This window comes from Fringilla coelebs, assembly GCF_963513975.1.
Source record: "Fringilla coelebs genome assembly, chromosome: 5".
NCBI classification, from domain to species: Eukaryota; Metazoa; Chordata; class Aves; order Passeriformes; family Fringillidae; genus Fringilla; species Fringilla coelebs.
The window spans coordinates 73,052,816-73,078,897 of NC_140033.1; the positions used below are offsets into that span (position 1 = coordinate 73,052,816).

Here is a 26,082-nt window from a genome sequence, read left to right on the forward strand (position 1 = left end):
AATTGAATAAATGTAGTTTGTATTTTATTTACAGAATCAGCTGCTCACAAAAGGCATGGTGATCCTAAGGGACAAGATCTGGTTTTATGAAGGTAACTTGGATTTTAGCATGGCTATGTATGTCAAGTGTTTTAGCAAATGCACTCTGGAGGCACTGGCATGCTTTCCACTCTCTTCCGGGGACTGTGGATTAGCTTGTCTCAGTCCATTCCTATAGTCTGCTGTTGGGTCCTGCCTTGGTGCTCTCATTAACCTTTATAAAGGAGAGGTGATTGCCTAGAGCAGCCATTGAGGGAGTCAGGGAAGGGTTGCCTCCAGCAAGGACACTTCCTTCACCTTCATTTACATCCTGCTCAGGATAAGTGAAAATAGACTGAGATACTTAATAAACAAAAAACTAAGCACAAAGATCCCAGTTAATTTAAGTATCTAAGTGCAAAATAATGCTGTAGCTTGTTTTAAGAGTAATTCAGGATTCATGCTGACATAAATGAGGTCAGGCACTGTCTCTCTTGTTTTAAAGGCAAGGCTTCATTCAACTGTCTACACCTTCTGGAGGTGCCACCTCTGGAAGTAAAATCAGGAATAAACTTCCACCCAGTGTGTTGCTTTATAGTCACCAATATTTTGTCTTATGCTATTAGGTGGTGTTTAGATGTGTTGTTAAATATGCTGTCTTGTCCTAGATTTGGCATGCAGGTTTTACTAGGGGAGGTTTAGATTGCATGTTAGAAAATAATTTCTTCACCAAAGGAGTTGTTCAGGCATTGGAACGGCTGCCCAGGGCACTGATGGAGTCACTAACCCTGGAGGTATTTAAAAGTTATGTGGGTGTGGTACTTGGGGACATGACTTAGAGGTGGCCTTGGCAGTGATGGCCCTAACATGATTGTTCTTTCCCATGGACTTGGGTGAGTTTTTCTGTGTAAGTGGAAAATAGAACAGCAGAAAAGCTACAAGGGATCAGTTTGACAGGATGCTTTACAGAGCATCTTCTCAGAGTATGGTTTGCTCTACTGCCCTGCAGCTTGAAAGGCAGGAGGGAGCACAGTTGGCTAAGTTCCTTTGCAGGAATGCTTCCACACTTAACCCACTATGTTCTCCCCCTGCTCTCCTCCATAGTCCTGTCCAGCAAGTATTACTGCAAGAGGAAGACGTAACCTGGGCCATTACTCTTCATTCTTCACAGGATTTTCCTGAGTAACCTCAGACTCTGAGTTTATTAAGAACATTAGATGAGTCACCTGAAAAGACACTAATATGGAAGGATCCAATATACCACCATAGAAAACTAATTCCATACTACTAATAGTAGCTGCTGCATGGTTTATCTTAGCGTATAGCAGATTCACATTGTTTCCTGCATGTTTTACTTTTTGCAGCTAGCTGATTACAACCAAAACTCCTCACTAGTTTGTTTTGTGTTTTTGCAGGGCAGAAGCTACTGGATACCTTAGCTGAAACCTGGGATTTTTTCTTCAGTGATGTCCTGCCCATGCTGCAGGCTATTTTCTATCCTGTACAGGTGAAAAAATTACTGTATTATCATAGAATCTTGAAAAACTGGAAAAAGCAGCTTTACAGGTTCATCAGCGGATTGATGCAATCCTTAAGTCTCTCTCCTTGGGCCAGCCTCCCAGTGCAGCTGTTCTATTTAGTCATGTCATGCAAATAAGTTACTTATGCAAATGGTTTGAAGTACTCAGATGGAAAAGATGAAGAGAACTTTGAAAACAAAAGTAGAGTGCAGGGAGGCTGGTTAGTCCATCTGCCAATCACACTAAAAGTCAGAAAAGGTTATGAATGATAAACTGAAGTGTTGCGCAGTGAAATAAATGGACTTGTGTTGATTTAAATATATGAATTTCCTTCTCTGCAATGTGAATTTTGCCTTTGAAGTATCTCCACTTTTGAAAAGGAACTGTATTTCTGAGATCAAATTCTCTGCTATGGTAAGTGGACAGCAAAAGTCCGTGGAGTTTGATGAGCACAGATTTTGAGTCCAGTAATTTTAAATACACAATAGGTATTTGATCTTCTAATGTAGTGATAGCCAGAGAGTATTGTTTATCACTGAAGTCTCAAGGAAATCTGTACCAGACAGGTGCAAGTGATCTTTGCAGTTGCTCATAGATGCTTACAGGTTTTAGTGGGAACTGGGTGCCTGAATATATTTGGGGAAACTTCAGAGACCTTCTCCCATTTTTTCAAGTGGACCTTATACCTCAAATGATTACCCAAATGTTAACGATATTACTGTTTGCATCTTTAGACAGTTACAGGTATGAAGTCTGAATTTAGACTCTGTTGTGTATCTGAGGCCTTTGAAAATATTTTAGTAACGCAAGTCTTATCCCCTGTCAGATGGAAATAATTACCTGGATTTCCAAAGGAACTTTGAGGATTTAAGAATCCTAAGTCCCATGTAAATTCAAATAGATCTCATTGCTCATGTTCTGACGTTTCTTCTGAAAGCCTAATTGGTGCTTATGTGTTCTTGTAAATTCTCTTCATTAGCAACTGAAGCTGATACGGGGCCTTCTTTATTTCACTTTAAATACTTTAGGAAGTGCAAAGGAATGGGCTGGGTCAGGCTTATTTATTCCAGACTTAAGTCAACACCAGTTGAACACCAAACCTCCCATATGTATGTACAGCCAAGAATCCCCAAGGGAAAACCTCTCATGGCAGAAAGAGAAACATTTTCACAGCTCTACATGAGGTTGGCGCTGTTATTCTCTGCAGACAGAGCTGGAGTTGTATTCTTCAGCTGGGAGTCTTCCTCAGTGAGAAGGTGTTGTTGAACCGATGGCTGTGAAAATGCAGTATAATATTTCAGCTCTGCTCCTGCTTTATAGTGAAGTCTCTCAAACTGTATAGAGAGGAGTATCCACAGGTGGGCTGAGTCAGGATTCCTGCCAAATTTAGAGATGGTAAACAGGGAGTACTCAGAATCTTACAAAATAATGGAAATTCAACCAATTTGCAGCCGTGCCTTTTTTTTAAACTTATGATACATTTAATTTGTGATGAACTGTTAAAATAAAAAATATTCATGTCTCATCTAGCTCTCATCCCATCCCAACCCTTCATCCTCTCCACATGCAGTTAGATGCAGTCACCATCTGTAGAGTTCATTAGTGCCAAATCAAATTTGCTGTGCAGACTTAGGGGCTGCTCTCTGTCCTTTGTTATGTTTCCTTCATGTTTCATTTGGGTTTACCATTCTTGTAATCCCTCAGGAGTGGAGGAAGGAATTTGAACAGAGGATTTTGAAACTCATTTTCACACTGCTTATAATCTGTCTTGCTTTCTTTATGTTTCCAAGGGAAAGGAGCCCTCAGTTCGGCAATTGGCTCTTCTGCATTTTAGGAATATAATTACCCTCAATATCAAATTGGAAGATGCATTATCCCGTTCCAGAGCCAGAGTTCCACCCTCTATTATTCAGATGCTGCTAATACTTCAGGTAAATTGGTTACTTTTCTCAGCCTGTCTTTCTGTACTGCATTGCTGAAGTCTTCTTAAACAGTCTCTGATTTTGCTCATTCATTGGAAATATCTTACCGAGAATGCCAGAGCTTCTGTGCTCCTGTGGTCATAATATCTAAATCCTAATAGTCTAGTATCCAAATATCCAAATGTCTGGTGTCTAAAAAATGTTACTAACCTAATATCTAAATTATCCAATAGTTTAATAATAATAATGTACTCTATATTAACATGTCATCTAGTATAGAATATCTAATAATATTATAATGTGGCATATAATGGTGTAATAAAATAATATAATAATTGTAATGTAATAATTAAACTAGCGAATATCTTAAAGTAGGGACGTAAGATCAAGAGAGTGTGAGAGTACAGACTTGTTTTGCAACTAGGCCTTGAAACGTGAAGTTTTGCAAGCTGACAGGTGTGGTGATGACATGATTTCCATTAGATGCTGTGTGTTGCTGTATTAGCAGTTCAGGATATGAAGGTTCACATCGGGAATAGGCATCAAAGTGAATATACAATTAATAAAGCAATGGCTGAATCATGGTCATATTTGGTCACTGGAAGCAAATTCTATCAAAACTGATGATAGACATCATTAGGACCAGATACTGGGATTTGACTTCTGTGTTAGATTTTTTTTCTCTGTGTGTGTGTAGTAGTAGGAGAAACAAAATGAGAAAATCCAGGCAAAAGGCATTTTTAAGATATTTTTATTTGCTTAATTAAATAAAAGCATGAGGTATGATGTGGAGAAAAGGAATGAGGCAGAAGGGAAAGAGAGAACCAGGGGTGGATTTTTAAAGGGTGAGGGAATTGAGATTTTCATGGCTTCTGATTTTTTTTATAAATGTTTCTTTGCTCTTTACAGTATGAATTAGTTCTGTATCTAAAATTGTTTTGAAGAGCAAGATAATCTAATGAGGCTAATTTTGAAAATGGAGGAAAAGAGCAAGATTCTGTCTGCTGGGTCAAGGAATGGGATTTCACCTCTCAGTGAAGTCAGTGATATCTCAGTGTCCATTTGTTGGGGTGTTTAATGATGTGTTTAGCCTGATTGTCTCAGAAAAAAAATCCTTATCATGTAGGAATGTCTACTTGGTCTTGTCTCCCTTCTCATAGCCCCAACCTTCCAGAAGCTTCTTGAAACTTCTGGCTGACTGTGACACAGTGACAGCAGTTTGGGAGTCTCATGGAAACTGGTGTCTGGAGAGAGGAGAGGAGCCTCAGGGAAAAGCTGGAGCATGGACTTAAATGTGTAATGAGGCATCAAGGAATTCACAGGGATTGAGCCATGAACCCAGCTGTGTTAGCAGACACCAGAGACTCCACACAAGACAGTACCATTGCAAAAACCTTCTTCACAGGGATGTTCTGAGGCCTCAGCCCTTCTGAGCTGTGAGGTAAACTGCCCTTTCTAAATCAGGCTTCAGCAGCACTGTTACTGGTCTGAAAGATTTTTGTGATTACTTTAGGGAGTCTGTGTTGGCTGCGGGCAGGATCCGGCTTTGAATTGATTCAGTGGTGGGCTGGCAACTGAGTTCCGTCCTGATTTTTTCTTTGCAAATCTGCTTTCTTCAGCAACCTGAAGTGTTGACACCGTGGATGCCTGTTTAGGGCAAAAGGTCAAATCCATTCTTGTTGCAAAGCTGTTCATGGAAATCAATAACCAAGTGAGAGGGAATTTGCCCCTGGGTGTTTATTTCTGCAGAGTTTGCCTATGGTTGTGTGGTGGGGACGGTGAAAGTCTTTTCTTGGCAATAGCTCTGCTAATCTTGTGGTTTAAAACCTAATGGGAATTGTGGGAAAAGGTCAGAAGAAAATCTGGGAATTAGCTATTTACATTCTTAGTGGTGTTAGTGAGTAGTTGGAATTGAGAGCAAAGACTTTTTTCTGAACTCAAGTATCATGTTAAACAAAATCAAATTTTATACATTAGTGACATAATGGAATTTTCTCAATTTAGTTGAACTCCATTTGTTAATAAGGCTGGAAGAGAGCAGTTTAGCTGTCCAGTGAGCACATGGTGGTCTTGTGGGCTTTGATTTCCTGGACTGAGACATGGTGTCTTGATGGGGATGTTGCCTAATCCTAATTTGTGACCACTGTGAATACCTCTTCCATAAGAAACTTGGTGACTGGAGCAGACTTCCATGGATAGAAGACGATGCCAGTAATAGCATCTGGACCAAGTGTTGAACTTAGTGCTGAGATTTCCTGTTTCTGTCCTTGACAGCCTCATGCAGCTGTGTGGTGTAGTTAAGGAATAGCTCATGTTCTTTAAGACAGCAGTTGTAATGTCAGAGGTTGAAATGCACCACTCTGTTAGACTGGATTAAAGTGGCAGAGCTTTGGGAACTAATGCAGGGTGCATCTTGTATTATGTTTTAGCTTCTCAGGGTGTAGGGAAAAAGCTCTGTTACTTTGTCAGAGAAGACACTTCCCTTATTGGACAGAAAGGGAAATTTTTTAAAGAGGAAATGGAACGGCTCCATTTAAAGGAGCAGAGATCAGTTCTCAGGTTAATTATTAGACTTGGGTTCTTCAGTTCTATAGAGCTACTTCTCACCAGTGCTGTAACCTGGTGTAATTACAAACCAGCAGTCTTGGAGAGAACTCTGGGAGGAATAATATTCATGTTCTGGCAGTCAGTGGTAGTTTTATCACAGCTTGCAAGAAGGGCCTTATATCATTCAAAACTGTGAGTTGCCAGCATAGCCTGACTCAATTACAAAGCACAAACTGAAATGTTAATCCTTTGTGGCTGCTCACAGGCAGCGCAAGCTGAAGTGCCTCCAGGATGCTCCTGTTTAAGTTGCAGGGAGTTCAAGAACAGAGTTATGGATGAAGGAAGGAAAAGAACTAACACTGCTTTTCAGCACTGAATGATGCACAGGAGCTCAGTCTGCTTTAAATGAGGATACTAGAGGGAGAGGGTTGAATAGAGGAGGAGTTCAGAAAAGAACTTTCTGAACCAAAAAGCAAAACTACCACTATCCAACTTGCTTCCCAAGGTATGTTGCAAAAGATTACCCTAGCTTCCGAAACTGGAACATCTTATTATCTCCAGGTAACTCTCCTGAGGTCTGAGAATGCTGAAAGAGAAGAATTAAAGAGTGTTCATCTGCATCTTTTAGTTAGCATCAGGATTACTTGAATTCACAGAATCTCTTAGGGTGACCTGACATACTTGAAAAACCAAGAGCACAGCACAATATCTCTTCTGAGGGAGGAGGCCTCACAAAACATAACACAGTATGTCTCATGCTGGTGGATGAGGCCTCGCTAAATACAAGCTCTGAAGAAAAAAATGAAACCTGTGGTTTCCTCTTTGGCTCTCTGTGCCTCATTTGAAGTCCCTTGCCCGTTGTCTCTCTCTGTTGAGGAAGACAAAATAAGCTGCCCAGTGTGACCTTTTTGTTATTTCTGCAAAGTTCCTTCCATTTTAAAAGAGGGGAAAAGTGCATTGCAAGATCTGAAAGTGAAATGCAAAGAGTGCTGTTTTTCCATCTCAGCAGCCACACGTGAAACTAAGGACAGCATAGCGGTTAAAAACAAAATAGCCTTTGCTATCAGAAAGCTACAGCTATCGAGGTGCTGTAACACTGTGATGCCAGTTGTAGTCAATTCTTTATGGCCACAGGTTTTCACAAGTGGTGATTGTTTTTGGGAGGTTTTCTTACTAAGTCTCTTAGACCTGAAGCATGGGTTGAACAAAGTGGCGTGGATGCGAGGTTTCCACATGCCTTAATTTATCTTTGCATATGTCTGAGTTCCTGGTTTAAAAGACACAACAAGTGGAAATCAGTAAATAAATGTATGGTAGACCTTATTTAAATATAAATTATCATATCAAAAACCTATACTTTATCTGGGTTGTGCATAAATTGGGATTTTTTTTCCTTCCTGGTGAAAGGATGGTTTATTTGTGTTGTTTGCATCAGTACCATGAAGAGTCAGGTAAGAAATCTTGCAGCCAGGACACAAAGGGAAGAGCCCTCTGTTGCTTTGTGTTCACACATGCAGAACTGAGAATCTGGCTCTCAGGATTCACACTGCAGAGTATTTTGTAGATACATTTATTTTTGTGCAATATTCTCTCTTTTTCTAGTTTATTTATTGTCTCTATCAGCAAGTGCAGTTTGCAGTAGTTAAATTGACACAAGTTTGTTATCCTGGAATGAATTTGTATTGCTGGGATTTTTAACAAGGCATGGCATCTGATGAGGAGTACTTGTCGTATTTGATTTTGAGTTTCTTCATATTGTTGTGTCTCTAGGGGAGCACTGGTGGTTACTCCTAACCATTCCTGCCTGGCAGGGGCTTGCTCAGTGATAACTCCAACATAGCCCGTGCTTCTGCACCACAGACCTCAATAGTTCTGCACTGATGTGGACCCTCCTTGTAACTAAGGACAGTGGAAGTCAGCTGCCACCTGAAAAGAGACCTTATTTTCAGATCAAGTACTCCCCAAAACTAGACCTCAACATATTTCACAGCACCATGTGTTGCCAGTTTTGTAAACTTTAGCAGTGGAAAAACAGGGAAGCAACGTAAAATGATATAGTTCTCCTTTGATATATGTGGACCTGTCTCATGCACCTCATGTCATAGTAATTTAAATGTGCATCTTGTCCCTCATCTTTAGCAGAAGGATGGTTTTTCAGAACACAACCATAACTTTATCCATACCAATTAAACACAATTATTTTTAAAGTCAGTTTTCATTGTGCAGATTCCCTTTGGGTATTACAGTCATGGTGCATTTTAAGAGTACCTCATATTAGGTAAAGTATCAGTTCTGTGGAGGATACTGGTTACTTAACCAAAGGTATGTCTTTGGGTAGAGCTGGTTAAACTAAAATAAATGTCTCCTGGAATTTGCCTCTCGTGATGAAACCAGTCTATTAAAACCAGTACAGGTACATTGCCAGGCAAATCCTTAATCCCTACCAAAATAGAGTGAAATCAGTAAAATCATTCTGACTTGAATTAGCATGTCATCGCAGACCCTATAACTTTGTTGAGTAAGAGAAGGAGGAGATTTTAACTAATTGCATTCATCTGTACAGATGTCTTTTGTGGACCCATTTGGGCTAGTAGACTAAATCTGGCATAAAAGACAGCATAGAAATTTTAACTGTTGAAAAACTCTGAGCAGGAAGTGTTCCCACAGTGCAAGAATCCTTTGAGTCAGGATGCTTTAATACTGTGATTCATGAGTTGTCTACAGGAGGAATAGAAGAAAGTTAAACTAAGCTACCTTTAAGGAAGATTAATTAAACCTCTTTAGAAGTCTGTATGGACACTCATTCTGAGAATTAAAGGAGTAGGAAGGGAGGCAATTAATGATGCTCCAATTCTCCATCAGAGGCCTAAGCATAATTTATCTTAAAAGGGTTTCTGTTCTTAATGCATTTAGTATAATTTAATTTCCCTGAATGACCCCAGGTGCACAAAGGCACAAGTGAATAGTGGGTTTTGAATTGCCCAGGGCACTACAGGTGGGGCTCCTCCAGAGGTGGCATGCACTTTTTGACTGTTACCACAGACCACAGAGCTTTGAGCCATCTCAGGTGCCACCAGCACCCTGAGCAGTGTTTACCAGCACCTGGCACAAAAGATTTTCTCTCCGTGACCAAGCTGTGTCCATGCAGGTGGCAGAGGCAGCCAAGCCTGTGGTCATGGTCGCTGCTTCAGCACATCCCAATCTGTCCTCGTGGCATTCACCGGGCACTGTTCACAAGAAGAATGTCAAAAGGGATTTCTAACAGAAAAGCTGCAGGGGGTCGTTTCCTAGTGTTGCAGACATGGTCTTTCCTGTGGTTTTTGTAGCCAGGTCACCATCAGTTCCCAGTGCTGAACCCAGGGCAGGTTGTGTGTGTGTGTGTGTAGCTTGGCTTGTCCCTGAACAGGTGCCACCATGCCTCTACCTTCTTATTGCCCAAAGCTTTCTGTCCAGTTACAAGGTGAGTAGAGAAGCTTCCTTCCAGGAGACTGAGAGGCAGCCCGTGTGCTCATTCTTCTGCTCCATGAGCCTTTCCTGGTAGAGAAAGGGCTGCACAGTGCTCCCTGTGTTTTGAACGCTGTTACTTGCTGAGAGCACAGCTTCCTCTCCCATCGTGTTGCTGTCTGTGTTGTCCTTTTACCCTCCCATATGTTGCCTTCTGACTCTTTATCTCCCTAACTGAATTTTATTTTCCTTTGGGAGTGATTCCTGGGGTTTTGGTGCTTGTCTGTTTCTGTATGCCAAAGAATTTTATTGTTATGGGAAGATGTGTTTCTACTTCAGCTAAAAGGGTGATCAAAAAAATGATATAAAATGTCTTAGCTTCAGCCTTCTCTGCAGAAGGTGCACTGAGAAGGGAAAGAATTGTGAAAGTTATCAAATTGCCTTCTCTGGCATACCACCAAGCCCCCATCCCCAAGCTTTTCCTATCCTGGTTGCCAGTGCCAGAATCAGCAGCCCATGTGTACAGCATGGTGACATTACACTGGTGGCATAGGGACCTGCAGAGGGAAACTGCTTTGTTGTGGATTTCTTCCAGAAATAAAAAAGGCTAATTTGTAGTAATTTGCCAAAGATAAGAGAATGATGGAATGAGTCTCTTGGAGGCATCTTTTCTCCCGTGGTGAGTAGACACTGTTAATTGCCTTCTATCAGTAATTTCACAGTCTTACCCTAATTTTGTTGCAGATGCAGAAGAAGCAGCTATGTAACAAGGTGATATGTGACACGTACTGTGAAATTCATTTATTTGCCACTACCTGATTATTACAAGCAATTAAAAGGTAAACAGATAATCATGTAATAGAGCAGGGCTCAGATTTAAATCAGTTATTTGATTTAAACTATTATCTGTTGTGAATCTTCTGTTAACAGTGAGCTACATGGCAGTGGCAGCAAAACTTCTGTAGCACGAGGTTACAGTGATATGACAAATCAAGCCAGCCATGTGGACAGTTCTGCCCCGTGCCCGCAGTTATGGCTTTGGCACGATCAGAGTGGCTGGCCATGGCTATGGTTTGGCTGCGGGCTTCCATGGAGAAAGGGGCATGCTGAATTTCAGCAGATCAGGTCAGTTTGGTCAACACAGTCTTCATCAAAGCAAAATGTAGTTCCTTCTTGAAGCGTTTTGATTCTGTTTTGAATCTATTTCCTAAAGGATAAAAAATGTCAGAGTTGTTTGCTTGGGATAAAAGTAGCATGAGTCATCAAGGAAACCCAGGAGGAAGTACCCAAAGTTTTCTAGGCAAACAAAGGCTGGCCAATGGACAACTGAGCTAGAAGCAGAAGCAGGTACATTAAATTCTCAGTCTTTGTCCCTTGATCCCAGCTACTTGGATGCAGGGCATTTCATTACCCAGATGTCTCTCCAGAATGTGTCAGTTGATCTTGTAATCCCTCACAGTGAGTTTATTCAGCACTTTATGGGACTTGAAGCTCTCAAGTATGAGTCCTCCAGAAGTAGCTCTCAAGTAGACTCCTCCAGAAATACTGAGCCCTGTTGGAACTAGTAGAACTTGTGCCAGCAGTGTGCCCTGGCTGCAAGGACAGCCAGTGGTATCCTGGGCTGCGTTAGACAAAGTATTGTCAGCAGGTCAGAGAGGTGATCCTGCCCCTCTGCTCTGCAGAGCACACCTGGAGTGCTATGAGCAGCTCTGGGCTCCTCAGGACAGGAGAGACATGGATCTCCTTGAGATAGTCCAACAAAGCACTGTGAAGGTGGTAAAGGGACTGGAGGAAAGACTGAGAGAGCTGGGGCTGTTCAGCATGGAGAAGAGATGTCTCGGAGCATCTTGTTACAAATACTTGAAGAGAGAATGTAAAGAAGATGGAACCAAACCCTTCTCAGTGGTGCTCACTGTCAGTGAGCACGAACTGAAGCAAATAGAGGAAACATTGCCTTTGAGGGTGACTGAGCTGAAGTTCAGAATTGCATTCACCCAACTCCTAAATAGGGAAGCTGCATCCACACAACATAAGTACTTTGCAAAGGCACCAAAGAGATCCATGCTCTCCTCTGTTCAGAGGACTCAATAGCTAAACTAGTTCTTTATTTCTGAAAATTAGTTATTCTATCAGTTATTGACAATCTTCATCTTGATTGCTGAATAATTTCTAGTGCAGATTGTTTATGCTTAAGGGCTACTGCAAAGTCTCATGTAGCAAGTTTTTACATCCCTGTTCACTAAAAGCAGCATATACTCCAAGAAAGCCTGCACTGAGCATGCCCTGTGCATTTCTCCTGCTATCACTGTTAGCAAGAAAATGTTCAATTTAGTTAACTTTTAGGTCTGAAACTGCATGGCTGATTCTATGCGTGGCGTTACCCTTGGTGTCAAGTTAGCAAAAGTTGAGAAGAATCCATTATCACATCTAATACTTCCCTGAGTTTATTCATCAGTTTGCATTGTGTGCATGTGTAAATGGAAGCCAGATGTTGCTACACAAATGTAGTACAAATGTACTGCTATATAAATTTGTATAATACTGCGGGATTTGCTCTGCAGGACTGACATCCTGGGCATTGGAGGTGAGAGAGCCCAGTACGTCCTCCTTGTGTGTGAGTTCCTACAGTGGGTATAAGAGCAAGATCTTTGAGCTTTTCCTTAGAGTGCTGTGCATGGCCACTAAGTGAGCCATGAACAGGAGACTTCCAGGACGATGCTGTGTGGTGCAGTAAGAGCAGCAGCTCCTGAACAGTTGTGAGCTAGAGGAAGGCTTCAGCTCTTGAGCAACACTTGCTGCTGCAAGAACCACTGTCCAGAGCATGTGCTGGATGGGTTTAGACAACAAAACAGTGCTGTAGAGCAAACAAAAGCTGTGCATAGCTGGCGACAGCTCCTGAGGCCTCTTCTCAACCAAATAAACCATAACGTAACTTTGCTGCCATAGCTTTGTCTGTGATTTTGTCGGGAAGATCGGTGCAAATTGGATGACTGGCTGTAAAGTATGTGCATCTGTCTCTTCTAAGGAAGATGGAGGACTGCAGATCTCCAGCCTGAATGTGACCCAAAGTGTAACTGGGAGCATGTGCTGTGCCATTGGTGATGCATGGGGCAAGGACTACTGACCCATTGTCCCCATGGTGATTTCTTGCCTGCCCTGAGGTAGGGTTGGTCTGTGTTACCCAAGTTCCAGAAGGTTGCAATGCAGTGAAAGTGAGATAAGTAGTCCTGTAAGGGCGCTGGTTTCCAAATGCCTCACAAGCAAGGCTGCTGCTCTGTCTTTGGCTATGCCAAGCAGCACATCTTGCTGTTTATGTGGTCACCAGGGTGTGCAGACTGCACTGCACCAAAGGTCTCCTCCACCACCAGTGTTGGCTGAATCCTGTATTTTCACAACGGATATTATTGTGCGTCTGCCTTGTGACTTTTAATTTCAGTTTTCTCTGGGAGTGTTTGGGCAACGATTGTTATCCACTATGTGTCAGATTATCACCATGGCCTGAGTGTTTCTTTCTGTCATATTGAGTTTTCCTTTTCTCCAAGGAATCTGCTGCTTTTAAGCAGAAAATAGTTACATTTCTTAGCTGTTTGCCTGTGTGGTTAAGACAGGGCAATACATGAGGCCAAGACCTCTGCTTTCAGAACTGACCCTGTAAATGCTTCTGGCAGTGTTTCCTCTCACATAGCACCAGGTCAGGACTGTTTCAGCATTTTGTTGGTAGACAACGGTGAATCCAGCTATCAAGGGTGCCCCTGATGTCCCCCATATGGAGGATGCTCCAGCAGACTGAGATACAGAGTGTTTTGGCCATGAGCTGAGCCATACACAGTCACTTCTTGTCTGTGGGCAGAGGACTTTGCTCTCTGTTCCATTAAGTTACCAAGAATGATCATTGCTGAAATTACTTTGTTAAATAATCCAGAAGTTTGCCTTTTCCTCTTTTGTTTCCTGAGTTCAGAAGTTGCACCAAGCTATGCTGTGCATCCCTTAGTGCTGTGTCTGTTACTGGCAGGGCCTGGGGCTTGGGTCCTGAAGGTCTGGTTTGTTTGTTCCCCTGGATCTGGAGGAATACAGATTTTATTTATGTTTTATTTTATTCTTTTTTATTTTTTCATTTAAAAGCTACCCAGCAGTTTATCAGTTGAAGCAGAAGACAGTCCTTTGCACCAATACTTACTCATGTACACATGCTGATCAGCTGAAGTGTTAAAGCTCAAGGTGAGTGCTCCAGCCTTTAATCAATGACCAGTCATTGATTTAGCACATCCACAAGTTTCGGGTGGGCATGAAGTAGTTCCTCCATTGCATCATTTTTAGGGTACCTTTAGACACTAGAGATACTTTTCAATGTATAATTTATTAGGTAAATGGTCTGTGCTAAAGAAGGATGTGAAAAGCAGCTGAGCAATACTGCCATTTCTAGGTGTTACAGATGGTGTGTACTATTATTCAGAACTGGAAGACACAGAACCTGTGACCTTTTATAAGTACTGAGCGAAACACTGAGTTCCTGCTGGTCAATTTAAAGCTGTTTGGGTGTTTAATAGTCGTTTATGATGATAGTCATACACAGATGAGCGAGGAGTTACTTGAGGCAATGTGTGTGCAGCTGTTGAGCCAGAACTGAAGCAGCCTCTGGTAAAGGTGAATACAGAGAGGCTTATGTGGCAGAGGAGCTCAGCAGATGATAGGGGGCTTGCCCATGGACTGAAAGAGGAGCTCGCAATGGGTGGGGGGTATTACAAAACAGCAGATGTCAAAGGGATGAAGCAAAGCTTTAAAAGGGAAGGAATCAGGCATGAGAGAGTGATGGCCAGATAAAGATCCAGCTGAGGCCCTGAAGTGGAATTATGTAAGGCAAACATCAATGAAAAGCAGCTGGGTAGCAAGAACAGCCAGCAGACAGGCTTGTTTCTGGTCTCTTGCCATACATGAAACATCCCTTTAGGGTGTGCATGGTGGCCAGAGGATGTGATAACTTTAGCTGTAGCTCTTTTGTCTCCAGCTGTCGCGAGTTCTGTGCTTAGTTCTCTGGTCAGGTGCATTGTAGGATTTTTAGGGTAAATCATTTTTCCATCAGAGCAACCCACCAGTTGCCAAAATTTCAAGGCAGCTGGATGGGGTGGTGAATGTACCATTCTTCAGATGGTGGCTACCAGAAATACTTAAAAAGAAAATTTCATCTTTGTTCTACATAGTGCTGTGCTAGCAAGGACTTGTGAACAGGCTGTAATTCCCAGAGCACTGGGGCAGAAGCTGCTCCATGATCCAGGGGCAGTCAGCTGTGTAATGGGTTGGATGCCAGGCACCCACCAAAGCCTCTCTTATCACTCACCTCCACAGCTGGACAGGGGAGAGAAAATACAAAAAAGGGTTGAGATAAGGACCAGGAGAGATCACTCATCAAATACTGTCACAGGCAAAAGACAGTCTAATTAGAGATACTAATTGAATTTATGACTAACAAAATAAGAGTTGGATAATGAGAATAACATAAAACCGTAAAAACGTCATCTTCCCATACCCCTCCTTCCTAGCTCGACCTCCTACCCCAGCTGTGCAGGGAGGGAGACAGGGAGTGGGGGTTATGACCAGTTCATCACCCACTGTTTCTCCCGCTACTTAAGGAAAGGAGTAGCTCCCCTGCTGCACCTCTGCTGCATGTTGGGTCCCTCCCATAGGAGACAGTTCTCCATGAACTTCTCTAGCATGAGTCCATCTCACCAGGCAACAGATGCCTGCAAACTGCACCCCCCACCCTGCTACCAAAGCTTTGCCATGCAAACCCAGTACAGTTGTATTTCATTATTGGTTTGTCTGCACAGGGTATTAATGGTGGGGATTTGCCACCTCTTTGCTCCCTAATACAGGTAAAAAGGTGATCTGCAGCTTCACATCCAGTTTTTTGGGGTCAGAAGAGAAAGGAATAAGCAGCAAGGGATGCACAAACCGAACTCCCATTCTGCCATGTGCCAGGTTCCTCGAGACAGGAACATAACACACCCCGCCTCTGCTCAGAAGAGTGTGGGAAGCCTAAAATTCTGTATCCTAATTCAGTCAGACTGTCTTAACAATATGGACCGAACTATCAGCAGCCTAAATAGTGGCTATCATTCCTTTTCATGGCTGTCATTGTCTTTGGGGAATTGCTTCATGTCTGGGTTTCTTACCAGAGCCTGAGGAAAGGAAGTAGCCAAGACCAGGTGAGAAGTGGTGTAAGGCAGGTGACTAATTTCTGGATTCCTTTGCGACTCACAGTCAGAGCAGCTCCCCAATGGGCTGGGTTTGGGCAGCCTGGTTTACTGCCACTTGAAGGTGCTGACACTATCTGGTGAAATCTTAGGTGTCCTTTTTAAAAGAAAAGAAAAAAATGAAAGTATTTCTGTTGTAATGGTGAATAAAGAGCCTGGGTGCAGCAATGACCGCCTAGTTGCAGAGGGACACAGGCTGCAGGTAGGTTTGTATCCTCCACCAAGTTGGAGGGATGGTAGGATTACTTGCTTGCATGTTCACTGCTTTGAGGGAAGAAAAGGGTGGGAAAAATTAATGTAATAGGAAATAGAAGTACAGACTTGTGACGGTGCTTATTTTGTTGCCGTGGTAAAGTAAAGCATGGACATTTAATGATTTTAATTTTTTTTTTTTTTTTTAAGAAAAATTGTGGCAAATGTTATCAAAAGAGTTTATGTTTCTGGAAGCTTTACTAGTCAGGTAGGCTGTGCCTAGATACAATGTTAATAATGGCTTAGCAGTATTTTTTGTTATAATTTATGTACATTAAAAAATTCTTCAAAGCACTCCATATTTGGAGTGATTTGAAGAACAGCATATAAAAGGTTAAAGTAATGAACATTGAACATGCTTTAAGGTTATCTTTGAGAGGGACCCTTTACATCCCTAAATGCCTGCCTGAGGTGGCCTCTGCTTTAGGACTTTAAAGCTTAAGGAAATCCTGTATACAGAAGAAATTCTTCCCTGTTGCAGTGGTGAGGCCTTAGCATGGGTTGCCCAAAGAAGCTGTGGCCTGTCCCACCCATGGAATTGTCCAAGGCCAGGTTGGATGGGGTTTGGAACAGCCTGGTATAGTGGAAGGTGTCCCTGCAGCGGATGGGATGAGATAAGCTTTGAGGTTCCTTCCAACCCAACCCATTCTCTGATTCTCTGATTGTACATATTGAAAAAGGAGGCTGTGGCCTTATGTGCTTAGATACAAATCCCCCACCTATTCTTCTGAACATACCTGTTTACTCATTTATTCTTTCCTGTGTGCTTTCACAAGAAGCCCTTCTGCCCTCAAAAGCTCAGTAGGAGATCGTGGTTAGTTTACAGAATTAAGAGGGATGGAAACCGGAGCAGTTGGGTGCATTCCTACTTGTTGGAATGGTTATGGATTTGACTTATGGGGTTTTGTTCCTAAATACAAGAAAAGTTTTATTCCAGCGCCACACTCAAGCGTAGCAGTGGGGGCCCATGCGTGCGGCTGGTCCAGCAGATGGGGCAGTGTCTTCATAAAGTAAATACATAAATAACCTGTAGTCTTTAAAGATGTGGCCCTTCTGGGAGTGCTTGCAAATTTACATATAAAAACCAGTCATGCATAGGACCCTTTTAATGCATTTGAACTACTACAGGAAAATTTTGGTTTCAAAACCATTTAACTAAGGTTAATGAAGTTTGGGACTTGGGCACTGTATCTCATGCAGTAATATATGTCTCTGTTCTTCATAGGTTCGTCCGTATTCAGGACTCAAATCCCCATTATCCCCATGCCTTCAGAGTAGGGCAGACTCTTGTCATAACATTACATTATAATCCTTTCCAAATGGAGACATAATGAGGTGACCCCTGTTGCATTTTGAAACAGTGTGGATTTGATCCAACAGTTCCACTCTTCCAAAAGTACTAAGATGCTTGCATATATTTGATATTGAGCTATTTTGGCCCTCAATTGCAAAATAAATAGGTCAGGCAAGGCCTTTGAAAGGAATTTAATAGGTACGTCTCACAGTCATGGAGAAGCATAAAACTCTTCTGCTAAAATGAGACTGGGTTCATGAAAGGCCACAGGTATCTTTTAAAGTAAGTTTTTGCAGGTCTGCAGAGCAAATACTGCATTAAAGATAGGGGTAGAATCTCTGTTTTACTGATAATGCTCCAAGTTTTATTTATTCCCCAGATTGTGATAGAGCTTCTTGTAAGCTAAGCAGCCAGCCTTATGATTTTTGCTTTATTGCTTCATGGTGAAATACTGAGATAGTAAGGCATTGAGCAGTAAGTACAAGAAGAAGCATAAACTGCCAAAATAACAGCAAAATACTTTATTGTCATTATTATTACTACTATTTTATTGGTGACTTTTAAGTCCTTTCACCATTTTTTCAGAAACGGTTATGACACAAATAACCGTCTAAGTTGGCTTAACTCTAATGCTCATTTTGTTTGCCTTTATAAGCACCAATCACTTACAAATTTGGGGAAGGGTCTAAAAAGGACTTAATATAGATACCGATGTAGGTGGGTGTACAGATGTCTATACGTACTTAGCTATCTATTTATCTGTCTTTACATACAGATATATGAAACATTTATAACTATACTTTCCTCCATTCCTAAGCTTCTACTAGAAGTGCTTTTCTACTGAATTTGGTGTTACACAAACAAGTCACTGCACATGTGGCACAGGGGATGGGTTAGAAACCTCTGGTGGGGAGACAAGAGTTTAAATGCACTCTCAAGCCTGGCATCTAAATCAAAACAAGCTTCTTCCAGGCTCCTAAAGCTTGCTCTGAGCCTGCAGACACTTCTCTAGGCTATGTGGGCTGGGGTGATTCATAAATAAGTGACAGTGTCATTACATCATATGGAAAGTTTAGATTGGGAAGGCTGAAATTGTCCTTGCTACACTTTGGGACGTACTTGTATTTGGTAAGATAGAGGCCCAGAGGATGCTTGTCATTGAGTATCACATCAGAAGGGAATGCAGGAAAACCACTGGTTTGCGGGGTCAGAATGGCATCTGCACCCTGTTAATGCTGTTGCTCTGACAGAAGCTCCACAGTAAGTAAAAGGTTTAAGGGCGTTCCTCCATCAGGCCCCTGCAGAAAAGCTTTGAACAATGGTCAATGCAGGAAGGATGTCACAGGTAATAGAGCGTGTTTGTGCCAAGGCACAGTGCAGAAGTCAGCACTGGCTCCAGCGAACACCACATATTTTACAAGATTTCAGTGTGTTTTTTAAATTATCCCTTATGCAGAAGGAACGCAGAACTGAGGATTAAAACTAGTAGCAGGCTGTTTCAATACTGAGTGGTTTTACACTGTAATGGTAGAATTCAGTGGCTTCTTCACTTCAAAGGTGGCAACTAAAAGATGCTGAAATTAAAGAGGTGGAGATTAACAGTGCTTTGAGAGAACAGAAATAAAGGTTGAGGGCAAGACTGAAGAAGCTGATGCAGGTAGTGAGGAAATTGGGTTTTTCAAAGACAGTGTTACTCAGGAACAGAGAGCCAGTGGGCTCTCCAGCTCCCTGGCCCCACGATGGCGAGTTATCCCAGCAGCTGTGGCTTGGGGGTCTACTCTCCATCCTGTCAGCTTACCACAGGAGCCTATCCCAGCCCAGCAGAGCTGCTGGAAGTCTCCTTGTATCCCTGCAAGAGCAGCTGTCCATGCAGAATATAGCTCTGGCTTTTGAGGAGTTCATCAGAACATAGAATTCCAAACCAAAAGAACTCTTCAGACCTGAAGGGTGATAGGAAATCAGACAGTGTTAAGGTACCACTAGGCAAGGACACTTCTGTTACTCATACAGTGCTACTGGTGGCAAGAGTTGGTTTTTGAGCGGTGTAGCACTAGTGAGTTACTGGGGTTTGTGAGGAGCCAATTTAGATTCGATTTGTCTCAACACTGATTGTCAGAGGCGTGTGGGGGATACAACTGTTTCCTGCCACGTGCAGGAGACAACTGCAAGATGGGAGAAAGCCTTGTCTCTGGGAGGACTTTGTGTGGCAACCATTTCAGAGCTCACATGGGACAGCAGGAGACACTGCACTCCCCAGAGAGGCTTCTTGGGTCGCCAGTGGAAGGCTGGACTGGGCCAGTGGTCTCCTGCCAGCAGACAGACTTGAGGCGGAGCCAGGGGGTGTAAAAGTAACTGCGTCACAAGCTCTGGGGGCCTTTCCAGACTTGTTTTCTTGGCGTTTTTTGAGTCTGGGGGCCTTTTGAGTCTTATGGTTTTGCTTTGGCTCCTGCTGAGGGTCTGCTTCTTTGTCCTGGCCCTACCCTGCTTTTTGTCCTTTTTTTCCCTGGCTCCAGCGTGCGTTTTGGCTCTCCTGCCGCTGCTGGCACTTGCTGGGCCCTCGCGTCTGTCGTGCCTCCCTGTGTCCTTGACCACTGCCCTGCCGCCTTGTCCCTGCGTCCCTGCCTGAGCCAGCTCTGTCCAGCCCTGCCTGCCTCATCTGCCGCGATCCCTGCTGTGACCGTGTCCCGGGTTCTGCGGCTCCTGTCCCAGCTCGCTCGCTCGCTCGCTCACTCACTCACTCACTCACTCACTCACTCACAGCGTCGGGGAGCCCGTGCCTGTGGCGCCGCAGCCACTCCCCGGCCTGCTGGTCTTAATGCCGCTTTCCCTCTTTGTCTCCCCTCTCGGTGTCTCTCTCCGCTATCCTTTTCCATCTTCCTTCTCTGTCTTTTCTAGTCCTCTTTAGTAGGTCAGCTTTTTTTGTTGTTCTTGGTTTTGGTTACCGAGAAACTTCTCATATGTAAGGTTGTCTCAGTTCACCTAATTTCATTCTAGACCATCCATTTTTAAAAGAACTCACAGTTCCCCACCGTGCATAGTTCCCCATCAGGGTTCTTTAGCCACAGCTGATATTTAGCTACTTGAATTTCACAAGTAAAAAAACTACTAAAATGGTGGGAAAGTAAATAAAGCTCTACAGCAAAGCCTGGGCACGAGCAATGTTAAGTAAGACTGGCTTCTGCCACTCATGTATGCCATGTTTTGGAGACCAGTTCCAGAGGTATTTAGTGTGGGAGCCTTATGCAGCATGTCCTAAGCCCTGGCCTTTGCTTGATGTGCTCATGATGGGTTTGTGAATATGTAGTAAGGTAGCAGGTATGCTGCCTTTCTGAGGGCTTCACTAAATCCCAGCAGATTTAGAAACCCTGGAACAGATCTCAATAAGCCAGTAGCGACTTGGAAATAATACATGCACCTTCATTAAGTGTTCTGAATTACTCCAATGTTAATTTTGCCTGGTGGAATAACTGTGGGCTCATTCAACTGTTCCTTTGATGTTTGCAAGCTTTTGGATCCACTGGATATGTCTTTGTCTTTAAATTTGTATTTGTGGCTGTCCCAAAGTTTTTCAGGACATAGCACATCACCAAAGATCATTATTTGTTATTTTAAAACTGCTAAACTGGAATTCAAATTCTGTCCAAATTTGAATTCTCTGTTAGCCATTATTCATTTTCCATTTACAAACTTTTATCAAGTGATGAGGCAGTGCAGCAAGCAGGGTATAGAGTCAGTCATTCAGAAACACATCTGAGAGTCACTCTAGATTCTGGTTGGTGAGTCATACTGAGCTGTGAACACGTCCTGAATGTCAGGATCCTTTCACATGCTGAAGGAAGTGTTGCAACTTTACTCATCTGGTCTTTATATTGCTCTCCAGCGGCTTTCATCCCAATCAGTTTCTTTTTATAGTAGCTCAGGAACACATCTTGAAATCTCCTGAATTCTGGCAGAGTTCTTGCTGAGTATGGCATTTTGGATCTTAATTCTGCGACATAATGTGTTGAGCACGTGGAAAATGTGAATTTGCTCCGTATTGCAAGAGGTATCCTACTTAAGAGTGTACGGGGGTCTGCTCAGACCACATGGGAGCCCACACTCTACAGCTGTAAGCTGAAGGGAGAATACAATTCTGCAAGGTTTTTCTGTCACCTCTGCAGCCCAACAAGTGTGCTTGTGGGTGGAAGTGCAGAATTAACAGCTAGCATCTAAACATTTTGGCTGTGGGTGATTCTTGCCATTCTAATTATAATGTGACTTTTGCCTGGAACATTGATAGGTGCCAGGGGATGGATGAGGAAACAGAACAAACTTCTTTACTGTAAATACTGGTTGTTGAAAATATCCTGGAAGAAATATTTCTGAACATCTCAGTTTCACCTTTTTCTTAATGCTGTTGGTATAGCCAAGATGGCAGTGACACCCTGTGGTACCGGATGCGATCATTCAGGAAGTCACTGTAAGATTGCAATAGCAAAAATTCCAGGGATGTTTTTAATTCCTCTTTACAGACCATGTCCTCTATCCTTCCCTGAGTGCTGTGCACTAAGTAGGATATACTTTCCTGTATTTAAATGTCCTGGAGGTAGCTCTGGTCTGATTCACATCTCTTGGTTTTACAGAAGAGGAATCAGCTGTACCAGCAAACCAGGATCACATTGTAGGGCACCTTTGCTTTCACTCAGTGAAAATGCTTGTTCTTTTCTGGTTGGCTTGTTAATCCAGGAGAGCTTGTGATTGAAGGGGGCAGTGCTCATCTTGGGTATTTCCTCTTTTTCAGGGGGTTCATGAGTCGAAAGGTGTGTCTGAAGATTATTTGAAACTGGAATCCCTGATCCAGAAAGTTGTTTCTCCTTACTTGGGCACGTATGGTCTGTATTCCAGTGACGGACCCTTCACTCACTCTGCCTGTATCTTGGGTAAGAACAACACAGACTCTATTTGGCACAGCACAGAGAACTTCCCAAAACCTTGCTCCATGCAGGGCCAGGGCCTGCACAAGAGGTGGCTGCCAGTGCTTACATGAGTACATCAGGCTTCTCTTTTAAGACCATTCAAGGTGCAGAGTCACAGTGAAACTTGCAGTGGCAAAAGATGAAAATAGATCATCATAAAAGTGCTCAGTAATAAAAAATCAGTAAAATTAATCTATAGTCTTTAGCATTTCCATTCTACTTTTTAACAAGAGAGCTTTAACACAGCATGCTTTATGGACAGTGAGAGGAAGAAGCAAGAAGCCACTTTTAAATTTCATTAGTGTTCATTACTACACAAAGATTGTACAAGGCTGTTAAAATTAGGGAAGAGAGTAGGAATTTGTCTTAGAAAAGACAACACATAAGCCTTCAAGCATGTAAAAGCTTTCTGCAGAGTAGAAGGTAATAAGCTGTTCTCCATCCCAATGGAGATAAATACAGAGGGGGTCTAACATAGCAGCGAGAATTCATATTACATGGAAGGAAAAATCTCTTTAATTTCCCATGCATTGCCTCTGGAGATTATTGAATCTTCCCTGCTGAGACCTGTCACAAACATCAGCATCCATAAGGAGGAAGGGGGACTGGCCTGGTGGCAGCTTGAGTTCCCTCCAGCCTAATTTCTGATTCTTGGAGCTCTGAAGCCTTTGGTGACTGTGATGGGAAGATTTAGTCAGGATGAAGGTGGAATATCCTACATACCAGTGCAATCTGTTCAAAATACAAGGGAGATACTATCAGCATAAATAAAAAAGGAAATGTGATAGTACCTGAGTATTTTATTGGAAATACTGAGATGGTCTGATTAAATAGAGCAGAGAGAAGGGAAGATAAGTTCAATTGCATGTTTTCTCTGCAGTCAATTCAGTCTATTTGCTTGACAGAAATGGCCAGTAAAGTAGTTGATTTTCTCTGGAGCTGAATGGCAAAATGGTTGTGTTGCAGCAGGTGTTTAAGAAACAAATGAGTTTTAAGTGACTAAATAGAGGCTGGTTATGTCCTAAAAATGGATCAGGATTACTACTTTGTATTCATTGCTTGCCATTAGAAGGCCATAAGCATTTAAATGGAGTCTCAAATTGACATTTTCTAACTACAAGCTTTTGTATGTCAAGATAGAAAAAATGCGAAAGAGAATAAAGCATCAGTGAAACAAATTGTTAGCAAATAAATGTCTGATTACATGACTGCAGAAGATAGGAAGGTTTTGGTGGGCTGGGCACTTCCTCTTGCTGTGGTCTGGGTTGTCGATGTAGCGATACTCCTGAAATGGGTCTCACTGTAATCACTGAACCTGGATCTTAGGGAGCTTAGTGTGGCTGCTTCCTTTGAACTAATGCTTCTAATTCTTTTCAACTATTTTGCTAGCATGTTGCTTGTTGTTACCAGAGTTCATAGCCCCAGGAACCTTTTCTGATTACCAGCTCAAACTCCTTAACAATGAAAAAGTCCAAAACTGAACTTGGATCAGATGATTTCACTGCTGAGGCAGACACAGCTGCAAAATACAGTCTTAAATACAGAAATTGGCTTTTTTAGTAGTACAGCATATGATTGGAATTTGTGTCTAAGTAAGCACGTAATTGCACAATAGCATAACTTTAAGAGATTGGAATATGTTTGAGGGAACATATACCAGCATCCTGATTTAAAGCAGACAGTTTATTTGCAGTGGCTATTGTGACTTCCAGAGGGTAATTTGAGCCCTTGCTCCAGTTGTGCTTTCCTTCATGGGATGGCAAAGTGAGAGTAGCAGAAAGAAAGCTTCAGAAGTGAGAGCTATTATTCACACCACTTTTTCTTCTGATAGCAGGAGTGAATGTGAGCACTGACGCCTGCACAGAGTTTGAGTAGTGGTCGGTTTGCTCATGATGGTCATTTTTTTCACACTGCCAGGACATTTCAGCGCTAAACTACTGCCAGAGAGGGAGCTCAGTGCTCACTTGCTGCCATCTGCTGCCTATTTATTTTGAAAACCCGACTTGGTTAACAGCATTCAGGCAATCATTGCTGGATTTAAGGCAGATTTTTGCTCCCCCAAAAAGAGGTTTCTGTGGGCACTGCCCTCTAGTTAACGTTTTCAGTCACTCTTGGTGGTCTCCCCCATGTCGTCTCTGAACTTCGAAGGCTTTTCCAGAATTAGTAGAAAAACTGCCTGTCTTAAACCTCATGCTCCAAATTTGAAGAGACTTTATTTTCCCAAGATGGGTGGAAAAGTTAAATTTCAGCTACTAAAAATGAGTAAAAATGTTTATAGCCTGTAAAAGAATAGAATTTCACTTTCTGTTCTTTTCTAAAGGAAGTATTTACAATTGTATATCACCTCTCTGTATTTACTGTTCTAATTCAGCTGCTGAAGTTGTGTGAATATAAGGGAATCTCAGTTATTATTTGTAAAGATAGATTTGGGGCCTTCAATATGCTAAAGAAATCTTGGAAATCTGAAGCCTGTGAATCTACAAAATCAGCAAAATGTCTTCTTTTAGAAAAGTTTAATTCCAGAAAAGCTTATGAATAATCAGGACTTCGCATTTCTTTTGAACACTCATAATTATTAGTACCATAACAGGAGACTTTGCAGATATGACTCTGGATCTTTGTTTACAGAGAAGCGGTTCTTCAGACGTTCCAAGTCAGGTGACATCCTTGCCAAGAACCCCGTGGTTCGATCAAAGAGCTACAACAATCCCCTGCTGACGCCGGTGGCCGAGTATGAAACCGAGAGCATAGCTGCCAACGGAACCAGCATCCGAAGGCACTCTGTCTCAGAAATGACCTCCTGCTTGGAGCTCCAGGGGTACTCCAACCTCACAACCATCATGGACAACGGTTCCAAGAGCTCCATGACAACCATGAAAAGCTCACTGCCAGGAGACCAGGAGAGGCCCAGCACTGGGTCAGTGCAGTGCTCCAGCAAACTCAGCACAGCTGAGCAACAGACAGGACTCTTCCACTCAATTGGCGACCCACACAGGTCTTTTGAGCTAGACAGAGACACTTCCTTACTTCCAGTTCCCTCTTCCAGCCCTGAGAACATAGTGGATCAGATTTTGGAGTCCATCGACTCTGATTCTGAAGGCATTTTCATTGATTTTGGCCGAAGTTGTTCCAATTCATCAGCATACAATGTAGATGTGAACAGACAGAGCATTGTGTGAAGGATATTAGGAGACAAACTGTGGGGTTTCATTGTATATGAAAGTTATTAAGACAGTGTATTGGACTATGGGCAAGCTATCTATGCCTGGGCAGATTTAAGGCAGATTTGCCAGGTCATCATGGCTGTACTGAACAAACACAGTTTGTTTATGGCAGGTGGGAATCTGCTGAGGGGGAAGCAACTCCAACTGCTTTTCCCTATCCCTGTCACCCTGCAGATGGATTTCCTATTTCTTTACAAACTTAAGGGTTCACAAGCTCACAAGTGTCTGGTAAAATACTATTAGTGCAGCTGGCAGTGTTTGTTCAGGAAAACAGCTCAGCAAATAGCTATGCTCACTTCTAATTTTCTAAAGAGGTTTCCTGCAGATGGTAGGTTGTTCTTTGAAGTGTAACACCTCAGCCAGAGTAGAAACATATCCTTTAAAAACAAACAAACAAATACAAAAGGCTTTTGGCTTTCATGCCACAGAATACAATAATAAAGAAGTCTCTTTTAATCTTTTTCTTGTACATCCTTGTATGCACTCCTTTGCCTAATGGGTGACATAGAATTCTTGAAAAAAGGCAAATAAACAGAAATATGCTTTCTGATGTCACACAATGCCTAGTGTCTCATTTTCTGTTTCACTGTTTCCTCAGCCAATACCTTGTGTCTGGGAGGGTTGTCTCAAAATTGGCTTTCAAGAACAAAATTAA

The 26,082-nt window shown here is 42.4% G+C and overlaps 1 protein-coding gene across 3 annotated transcripts in view; it reads left to right on the forward strand.

The window, feature by feature from the left end:
- Positions 1 to 25,855, forward strand: part of PRR5 (proline rich 5) — a 51,882-nt gene extending 26,027 nt beyond the window's left edge. For all 3 annotated transcript variants that reach the window (XM_084206144.1, XM_084206145.1, XM_084206143.1), the window contains 5 exons: positions 35 to 92; positions 1,434 to 1,525; positions 3,329 to 3,469; positions 22,029 to 22,167; positions 24,832 to 25,855. In XM_084206144.1, coding sequence (XP_084062270.1) covers positions 35 to 92; positions 1,434 to 1,525; positions 3,329 to 3,469; positions 22,029 to 22,167; positions 24,832 to 25,382 — 981 coding nt within the window. In that variant the 3' untranslated portion in view covers positions 25,383 to 25,855. The remainder of the gene's footprint in view (positions 1 to 34; positions 93 to 1,433; positions 1,526 to 3,328; positions 3,470 to 22,028; positions 22,168 to 24,831) is intronic.
- The last annotated feature ends 227 nt before the right edge of the window (positions 25,856 to 26,082 follow it).